Source organism: Tinamus guttatus, unplaced genomic scaffold, assembly GCF_059628265.1.
Source record: "Tinamus guttatus ecotype Peru unplaced genomic scaffold, ASM5962826v1 Tinamus_guttatus_pri_ptg000510l, whole genome shotgun sequence".
Lineage (NCBI taxonomy): Eukaryota > Metazoa > Chordata > Aves > Tinamiformes > Tinamidae > Tinamus > Tinamus guttatus.
Window position 1 is genome coordinate 3,450,373 of NW_028289044.1, and position 10,348 is coordinate 3,460,720.

The 10,348-nt window shown below is 44.4% G+C and overlaps 1 protein-coding gene across 1 annotated transcript in view; it reads right to left on the reverse strand.

The window, feature by feature from the left end:
* Window positions 1–8,148, reverse strand: part of LOC104581239 (neural-cadherin) — a 34,467-nt gene extending 26,319 nt beyond the window's left edge. Inside the window, exons 1-9 of the mRNA XM_088533583.1 lie at window positions 7,996–8,148; window positions 7,333–7,558; window positions 6,401–6,605; window positions 5,957–6,068; window positions 4,684–4,933; window positions 3,665–3,807; window positions 3,131–3,303; window positions 2,582–2,750; window positions 1,370–1,540 (exon numbers count right to left, since the gene is read on the reverse strand). Of these exons, the coding sequence (XP_088389709.1) occupies window positions 1,370–1,540; window positions 2,582–2,750; window positions 3,131–3,303; window positions 3,665–3,807; window positions 4,684–4,933; window positions 5,957–6,068; window positions 6,401–6,605; window positions 7,333–7,558; window positions 7,996–8,125 (1,579 nt within the window). The 5' untranslated portion in view covers window positions 8,126–8,148. The remainder of the gene's footprint in view (window positions 1–1,369; window positions 1,541–2,581; window positions 2,751–3,130; window positions 3,304–3,664; window positions 3,808–4,683; window positions 4,934–5,956; window positions 6,069–6,400; window positions 6,606–7,332; window positions 7,559–7,995) is intronic.
* Window positions 8,149–10,348: the final 2,200 nt, after the last annotated feature.

Consider the following 10,348-nt stretch of genomic DNA (forward strand, 5'->3'; position numbering starts at 1 on the left):
TTTAGGGGGGGAAAAAAAGGAAAAAAATATTTTTTCCTCAGAAGTGCCAGAGTTGTCATAAATGCAAAATGCAACCTCACAGCTTCACTGCTTTGGGAAAAGAAGAAGAAAAGGTCACTTGTAGTTCCATCTGCAGGACGCAGAAAGGTTCAACTTTGCCCGTATGCTACCCTTACATCAAGGGCTTCTTTTGTCTGCTCCCAAATATTTATTCCTTTCTCTCCAGTGAGATCATTCACACTGCTGCTCAGTGCTGCTTTGGTCAGACTTGCAGGATCCACTGGTAGAGATGCGGAAACTGCTATTTTTAATCAGCCCATCTCAACTAATATGGCACTTTACTTATATAAGTTACTCTAACAGGTATAGAACATTTTTCTTCCTATCCTGGTACACAACTCTTAAATATATATATGTATATATATATTTAGATTCTATCCAGAAAGATCACTTTTCCTCCTTATTAAAACACTGTCACCCACAGCCATACCTCTCTCCCAATCCTATTAACTATTAGTTTATGTGATAATAACAAATGACATACTTTCAAACTGTTTTTGTTTTAATAATGCATAGGTCACTGCTTTGCCTTACGAAGTATTTCCGCAGAACTAGAAAAACATGTCTAAAATGGATTTATCACATGCATCATCAGCCAATTACTACCATCCCTGGTGAGGCAATCATGTAAGAAAGGGTCTGTCCTAGGCCAGCAATGAGGAAACTTGTCTGGCCTTTATGGATGACATCCAATGCAGAGAGTTCAAAGTAACTGACCTGCAGGGTTCAACCGGAGAAAGAGCAAATGAGACTGAACCAAAGACAGATGAACACTACACCACAGGGGAGTGAAAAGGGAGTGCATTAGGACAAACGGGATAGCCAGCTCAGCAGCACAGTTATAGGAGCAATCGGGGCTCACAGTCACTCACAGGCTACAAGCTAAAGATTTCCAGCTGTTTGATAGAAGATAAAGACCACTCTGGCCTATCTGAACAGAGAGGCTGTGTTAAAGAGACACGGATGACAATAGTTTTTCTAGTTAGGATTGACAGCTTCTCATCTAAAATACCATGTTTTGTTTCAAGACACTGAATAAAAAATTCAATATGCAGAAAAAATGGACAGTGAAAAGCTGCAGATGAGGGCATCGGACCTGCCTAGCCCGCAGGACTGCAGACAATGTGTAAATGCTGCTATAAAGAGGACAGTGACAAACTCCTCGTGTTTCCATTGAGGATGGGGTAAGCAGTAACTGGGTTAATTGGCAGCAAATAAAAGTTTGGTCACCTAAAAAACAATCATTGTTATGGAACTACTAAACAGGTTCATGTTGCAGCACTGAGATAGGTAATTAAAAACCACTCACGTTGGTAGCGACTGTTTTCAAACTTGGGATCGTTGTCATTGACATCAGCAATAAGGACGGTGACCTGGCAGACACCGGTGAGTGGCTCCTGCGCCTGGTCCGTGGCGGTCACGGAGAGCGTGAGCTCCCGCTGCCTCTCCCGGTCAAAGCTCCGCGTGGTTGTGATGAGCCCTGGCAACACACACACCTCCCGTGCCCGTGGGTGCTGAGCCTCGGGGCTGTGCCCTTCCCCAGCACACGGCGCAGCTGCTCGGCTCATCCACACCGACCTGCAGCCCCTGTCTCACACGAGGCCACTTACAATCTGCCTGTCCCCAGGGCTCCTCTCACAGCCAGCAGCTCCTCCCAAGCCCATTTACTGCCAGCAGCTCTCTCCCTTACTGCCCCTTACGTCAGTCTAAATACCTTGTTATTTCACTCCTCTTGGAGTGCAGAAATACTTTTTATTCCTCCTTCCAAAGATAGTCCAAGGCAGCGTGTTACTACTCCAGGGAAAAGTCGCATCACAGCAGGCTTAAATGATGCAACCAGAGCTGTCTTTGCTGTGGAGACTGCAGGCTGCCTCACTTTAAGCTGGGATTGAGCAACATAGCTCAGCTAATACAGCACACAACTCCCTCCCAAAGGCAAGCTCTTCTCCACTGACAAAATCTTCCCCTCTCCCAGCTCTTCTTTCTCTCTGTGAAACTTTAAACTGGCCTTCCCAAGGCCACATTGCCGAGCAAACATCCCATGTGGCTCTTTTGACTACAGAAGCCCGAACAACTTTTAATATCCAACTCCTTCATCTGAAATGCATCATGACTGTCTGTCACTGTCCTTTCCTAGTATGGATGTATTGCCACTTTGTGTGTGAAGTGATAATAAACTACCAGGGAAGCACACACCCGAGTTGTTAAATGTTTATTTTCTACTGTTCATTTTCTATTTATTTTTTACAGTTACACTCAATCCAATATGAAAGTAGGAGATTCAGAATAGCCTGTTACCTTCATAATGAACTGAGGTTTATTTACTTGCATCATTTGGCATTTAGATCATTATCATCTTAATCTAAACGCAGGGCTATCCACATACTCTAAGGTTCTTTCAATACTTACTCCATAAATTGTTATAGCTAATCCAACAATTACACCGTAAGACCCCTCCCACACCCACACACTCACATAACAGTAGAAAGACACTTGCACTGTAGCTCAGGAAGCTACTGACCTGTGTCTGGATCAATGCTGAAGCCCAGCGAGGCTCCATCTCGGTGCATGAGCCCGTACTTCACTTCTCCATTCAGGCCCAGATCTGCGTCGTAGGCTTCCACCTGCAGCACGGCTGTGCCCGGAGGCTGATTCTCCAGAACCCAGGTGCTGTCACTGTAGTAAGCGCACTGAAAAGACACCCAAAACCCAGCCCTATTACACGGGGCTACATGATTTGGTTCCCAGTTTAAACACTTTTACAGTACATCCGACAAGAATTCAGAAAAAAAAAAAAAAGCACTTCTAGTATTTATGATCACTGAGAAATCAAGTTCTAAAGGAGAAAAAGAAAGTAGGAAATAAGACTTTGCTCTTCAAGCATCAAGAAAACTGACTGTGTGTTCCACTTACAGACCATTCTGTTTTGCAAACAGTGTCCCTTATATCTGCCAGTCAGCACAAGTAATCAAGAAAGAGTTTGCAACCCCAGTTACAGACAGGAAAAGCCCATCTATCTGAGACCATCTTAGCTATCTATCTAAGACACCTTTTATCTTAGGTATCTTACCTCTCTGAAGACAGGTTTGTTGTTATTAATATCGTTAACTCCTACAATAACCTCAGCAAAACTGCTGAGGGGAGTGGGTCCTCCAGAGGCATTGTCATCTATTGCAGTGATGTTCAGTATGTACTGCGGGCCTTTCAGATTAGGTAGCGGGTTTCTGCGGAGTTTAATGATACCTACGTTTAGAAAAATAAAAAGTTATTCTATTTTACCGTGTAAACAAACAATGAAGCAAAAATAATCAAGAGAACATTACATTTCTCTGCCACTATACTGTTCCATCAGTTTTCATTTTGGCTGCAAAGCACAGGATTCAGTGATCTGAGACCACCCCACTCTGGACTAGGGCTTCAAATTTTTGTTGATATTTGGCGAATGAGAATCATATCAGAGAACTAGTTCACAGTGATATGAAGCAGCCCCATTTGCAGATTACCAGAAAAGAACGTTTTCTTTATAATTCTTGACACAAAGGCGAAGCAGAGTCAAGACAGATTAGATAGTAAACAACAGTGTTTTTTTAACCTCTTTTCTTACCTTTTTGCCTATCCAATTCGAAGTTGCCCTCCTCGTTGCCTCCTGTAATCAGGTACAACACCCCATCTCCATCAGGGTCCTTTGCCCGAACAGTAGCCACTAAGGTACCGGGACCAGCATCTTCCGAAAGGAAAGTTCTGTAACTGATGCACATAAGGGAAGAGCTACTGCACAGTCACTGCCACAGTAAGTAGCACTGGGTTAACACTCTGCCAGTGACTACAAGTTTATATGAATACATATTTTTAAAAAGCTCTGGATATGCAAATTTGGCATACAGTCTGTATTTTAGAATTGCAATGCAGCAATTTGATACTGAGGATTTCAAAAGATCTTTCAGAAGGTATCCACATGCATGTACCACTACATTGCACCACAAACCACAATCACTTATCCCCTCCTTTAAGGATGAGAAAAAGGACTAATATCCATCATGCAGTATTTCTTATGTCTTTACATATTAACAGGAAACACTGGATGCTGGAAAAGTGGATGTAAAACAGTATTTCATTTTGTAAATACATGTATTTATGTTTTTTATTTTAAAAATGGATGTACTGTAATGCCAAAAAAGTAATTATATTCATTAAAGAAAGAGAAGGAGGAGTTTTAACCAAGCAGGGTCTCATGAAATTAATTTATAATACAATCTGCTAACGATAAGATTAGTTTTAATGTTAGCTAACTACCATCTCCATCGGTCTTATAATTTACGTGGAAAAATCACCTTCAGATCTAGGAGTCAACGTGGTTAAAACTGCTCCCAGCAGGGTTAAATACTTTATTCATTCTGTTATCTCTGCATAACACAGCTGATCGAACAAGTTGATACACTAGCATCATCATATTCCTTTTTTTGATACAATCTAGATGTGAGACTTTAAAGTCTTTCCGCACACAAATCGGCCCTTAATTTTGCTGGTACTTATTACACAAAAAAACAGGTGGCCATTAATCCAAGTGTTATTGAGATTATACATATTAGCTCTAGAAAAGAGGCAAGTGCTAAACCCGCTTACAGAGCCTGGGAGAACACGGGAGCCTCATCGTTCACGTTGGCCATTCGAACCCGCACAGAGGCGGTTCCTGTGCGAGGGGGATGTCCTGTGTCCACAGCTATCACCACAAACTCATACATGTGGTTGGCTCGCTCAAAGTTCAGCCTCTGGTTAGAACTGATGACCCCATGTCGTGTGATGGAAAAATCAGCGCTCTGAAGGAAGTAAATGATCTCAGCGTTGGAGCCGGAGTCGCAGTCTGTCGCGAGAACTGTTAGAGAACACATTTAACAGAACACGAGGCTGCAAAAGCAATTTGGTTACATTATTTCCTACCTAAAAAGCTTGAGACACACTTTTCTGAGAACAGCCGTCATGCAAATCTGTTCTATACATTAAAGCATTATTTTTTATGGTATTATGGCTAGACTTCCTGGAACGAGAGTTCCAGCAATCCAGCAGGAGAATGGGACGAAAAACAAAACCAACACAAGTCCTCCCGCCCCAGTCCAGCTTGATCACAGCACGGGGTGTGCAAGGGACCAGTGATCCCAACACCAGGCACCAGGCTCTGCACAAAGAGCACTGGGCACTGGTAATTACCACACGATCAATATGTGCATTGTTAGAACATCATCAGTCATAAACTGTGTCCTTGCTCTCTCCAGGGATGCTGTTCAAATTTAATTAGCTCCCAGCTATGTCATCGCTAAAGTACTTTTTAATTACCTGGCACTTCAAGGTACAAAGAGTAATTAAGCATCTTTTCCCAGCAAGCGTTTATTCAGTGCACTCAGTTTCCCATCTGCTCAGAAGCGGCAAATCAGCAGAACAAAGCGGCAGAGCTCACATACTGCATCAAAAGCCATGTTAAGAGCAGGAGTTCACCTCTTCAGTTATCCTGCCATCCAGTCAAACAGAAAGGCTCCACCTCATACCAACACTGCTTTTTAAACAAACTCCTTATTCTACCTGGAGAATTCAACTTTGTGATACACAAACACGATTCCAAAGCACTAGCAAGCATATTGCACACCCTCATAGGCACCTGCACTTTCATTCAAAAAGGCAAAAACAAAATGTGGAAGAAAAACCAATGACCCATAATTATCAGAATATTAACTCAGAATGGAAAAGGAGAGGAAAGAAAGATTTCAAAAAGAGCTGTGAAATACTGTTCTGCTGATTGTCAAAAGAAAAAAACTACCTTTGCTTTTGGAGAATTACTAGTCTCAGTTTAAAAAGTTGCAATAGGTTGTTCAATATCTCCGTGTATTACAGACTACAAAAGCACCTTGCAGAATAGAAGTGCCCACGGGAATTGTTTCAGGAATGTTGTCTCTGCTGTAAATGGAGTGCTGGAATTCAGGAGAGCAGTCGTTTTCATCGGTGATGTGGACCAGGACCTGAGATAAAAGGACATGCTGAGAGAGCAGTTTAGTTTCTACCCACAGGACAACCAACACCTCATTCTGGACGCTGCCTGGGCATTCACTGCTTTTGCTGCTGTCCCATCCTCGCATCTCCAAAGTTCAACTTTTCCTCACACAGCTCCTGGAACCCGGAGGAGTATTCACTTCCACCTCCAAGCAGCTGGGCGGCGAATCCCCAGGTAAATCACCTGGGCAGCGTCCTGCAGAGCCCAGAAGCGAATCCAAACCAGAACCCTGCCGGGCGCCTGAGGGCAGCACCTTCCCTCCCGCACACCATTCCCCTCCCTGGGGAAGCATTCCCGTACCTCGGTGACGCTGCTCAGGGCGCTCGCGGCCTCGGCTGCTTCCAGCAGCAGGTGGTAGAGGTGGTGCTGGCTCTCGAAGTCGGCGGGGCGGCTCAGGCTGAGCTCCCCGCTCTCGGGTGCCACGCGGAAGAGCCCGCCGGGATTCCGCAGCAGCGCGTACGACAGCGGCTGGCTCTGGAAGGAGACGGCCTCAACCACTGCCACTCTGCGAGGAACAAGGGAACAGCCCCTCGCTGTGGAACGGCAGCAGCAAGGACTGTGTCCCGAGCACCCAGGAGGGCTGGGCGTGCGAGAGGGGAATTCCTCCCTCAGGGCCACACTCTGTTTTACATCCAGACCAAAACTACCTGTGCTGCAGAGAACCCACCTACCCCATCCTGTCACCAAACCCATCCCCTGACGGAGCAGAGTTGGGATACGAACACACTTACCAACAAAAACAACAATTAACAAAAATTTGTTAATTGCTATTTTTGCCATTTTTGTTATTTGCTATTGTTTTATATATTGTTCAGTTATTTAGATAACTGAGCTACCACGCTTTCATTTTTTTTCTACTTCTTTGAAGTTTTAGGTCAAGAAAAGAAACTGCTTCAGAGATGGATGGGAAAGCATGAAGTACAAGGCCTCTCCCGAGCCCGCTACCCACTCTGGCAGAAAATGAAGTGAATGTATAATGCCCCAGGGCAGTAAAATGATAATTTAAGTGGATTTTCAGCATCTTATACCACACCACGAGCCATGCTATAGATTCTCAAGCACTGGAAAAAGCACTGATTTCTTTTAAAAAGCAGCACTTTTTGTTTTTAAATTGTAACACACAAACACATATGTGTGACCATGTGAAACACAGCAGCAAAGGTCACTGGATGGTGCTGGGCAAGTTCCTCTCAGACCGTGGTGAGGGGCTTCCCTGGGCATGTCTGACTTACTTTTCTCCCGCTGGCGTATTCTCAGGGACGAACAAACTGTAGGACATGTTAGTGAACTGGGGAGGACGGGCACCAGCCAGGATGGAGATGGAGGCATAGGGGCTTTTGTTGCTGTGCTCATCCATGGCTTGCACGGTGAGCACGTACTCCTTGTTCCATGTCAAAGGCAATCCCGTGGTCATGATGGCACCCGTATCCACGTCCACCCGAAATCGCTCTTCACCACCTACCAACACATGTGAAAATCCAGTCTGAAAGCTGCCCCGCAGCAAGAACTTTTCATTCTTTGGTATTTTTAAAGGTAAGCAATCCTCAAATCATCTACCTATATCCTTGTACACACTCCCTCTTTTTTTTCCTCTGGATGCCCACCTTAACATCTCTACTCAATTTGGTGCAGTGTAAAGGACACAGGAATGTGTGAGAAATGGAGCCTTAAGCCACCTACAAGAGTTGCAGTTAATTTCAAAACAGAAGTAAAGCACGGGCCGTGGTGTCAAGACTCCTGTCCACATACCAGTTTTACCTAAAGCACCTCGTTTTTTAGCCGCTGTATTTTAAAGGATCCTCCAAGAGATAAAAATCTATTAACAAAATGGGAAATCCGTCAAGGGAAATATGCAACTTCCCGGACTTTTACGAGGTGTTTCAGAGGGGACCCACCTGCAATGAGTGCATACGTTATCCCAGCTCCGGTGGTTTCGTTGTGGCTGTAGTGGGCGACCAGCTGGTAGACGCGAGTGCCCTTGCGGGCGCCGGGCTCGGCCCGCGCCAGGTACGGGTACGGATACATGCCCCAGGACAGGGGCTCCTCCTCGGCGGCCAGGAGCGTCACACGGCAGAGGTACCCGTCGGCATCTGCAAAACACACGCACGCGTTCGGGGGCTTGTTCAAGAACCTGCATCACAAATTCAAGATCTTATCCATAACTGTCTGTCAAACTGCAGCTACCGCACTCATCCCACCGCACGCACAGAAGATTTGGTACAAACACGGACTTTTAGCTGGATATGTATTAAATGCAATTAAGGACTGATTCAGGAAGATTGTTACACCTGTGAAGCAGCTCGATGTTATCTAAACTGCAAATTCTCCAGGAATTATTAAGCTAGCAACTAAAACGCGGTGCTGGTTATTGAATTTATTTAGGATGAATGAATCTCTAAAAGGAAGAGTTAGGTATTTTAGATATCAATGTTCTTTTAAGATTAAGCGGATTGCACTGCTCAGGCTGCAGCATTTGAGTCTTTGCATCCCTGTCCCGCTATCTGGCTCTTGTTTGCACACACACTGGGGTGAGGAACATGAGCAGCTTTAGGTGACTGTTACAGATGTCTGGCAATCAAATCTTACATAAAATAACTGCATTAAGGAGTTAAAAAACAGTGAAACAAAAATAGTTGCACTGAAGTAGACTTCTTTTTCCAGCAATGCATTAGTTTTTCAACTGTCATAAATGCAAAAGCATTAACAGATCAAGCCTCTGAAATCAATACAGTGTTTTATTTTGTTCCACTGACACAACCACAGCATCCTATAAAATCAAAATGTAACTTTGCCCACTGCTGACAGAGTTCACCCATTTTGTCAATACGAATCACTCTGAAAAAAACAGATAACCAGGGATCCAGCCTCTATGGCCTGTGAAACAGGACTGCCAAGATAAAATGTTCAGCCTCTGTAGCGCCCATTTGAAAAGGAGTCTTGGTGGGATCAATCTATCCACAAGCTGATTTTCCTGAGGGACCACTACATCCCCAAGGCTTCCCTTATCCCTTCTTTAAACCTGAGAAATGCATGGGAGGGATGAAGCATCTTGGCCAACCACAAAACCAGCCCCTGGCCAAGAAGAACCTAAATAGAAGTAACCTAAATGCCAGGGGAACCCCAAAGCAATGGGAAAGTAGGAAGCACAGGGAGGAGGGACAGTGGCTACAGGGTCACCCACACAGCAGAAAGCTGCTGCCTTCCCATGTTTGAGGGCTACCTGCGTTTCAGCAGTTCGGGGCAGATGATAGACATGGGCCATCTTTGGATAAGACCACGGAAGAAAACAATCTTGTTACAAGAATACATTTAAAAATCTGTAATAACCAGCAAAATTTTTAAAGGGCAGGTAGTTGTTTTTGCAAGCTTGTATCAGTTTATTTTCCATCAATCATTTTTTTTTCCTTAACAGAATTAGGAAAAGTGATAAAAGTCATTTTCCTTTCCTGAGCTCAGGCTTAGAGCTGAACTGATTGAGGAGGGTCTATCAGGAAACCCTTGGGAAGCCAAGAAGCAAAGAGTGGCCATAAACTTTGCACCTGAGGAAAAAGTGGTAACTTAACATATTTTGTTTAGAAGACTTCTGACAAAATGAATCATTTGAATGTAAGGGACACCATAGTAGGTGAATATACTTCTGCAATACCTAGCCTGAAGCAAGCAGCTTCACTACGTGGGACTGCAAGATGAGGCTGCACACCAACACAGTGCGTGACACCCCTTCACTGGCAGGGCGTAAAGCCCTCTGCTTCTCAGAAAAATTTATATTGATGCATTACATATTGAATATATTGAAAACTCTGAAAAGATTAGTATGATTGGCAGAAACAAAAAGAAAAAAAAAATATTTCTTTAGGCCTAAGCTGCCTTCAGGCTCCAGACTGCAGAGCGGGCAGTTACGGAGGCAGCGGCTGCCCTAGCACACAGACACACAACACTGCAGGTCCCCAGCTCAGCACTGCCTCTTCGCGGAAGACTGGGGAATAGTTAGCCACTTCCAAGACCTGCAGTGGAGGCCATGCTGTCCTGCTACTACAAGAAACATTTTATTTTTAATGTTACAACCACCAGGGTTAAAAACCTGCAGTGCATGCTTGGTTGTCCCAGTGGAGTGACAGAGCTGAGGCGTCTCAGGAAGACGAAAGGGAGGAAAACCAAGGGGAACCTGTGCAGGACGAAAAGGGAAATCACAAGCCTAACTGGCAACTGTAATCCTTAGAGTTTAAGGATATCGTAAGTTACATGTCC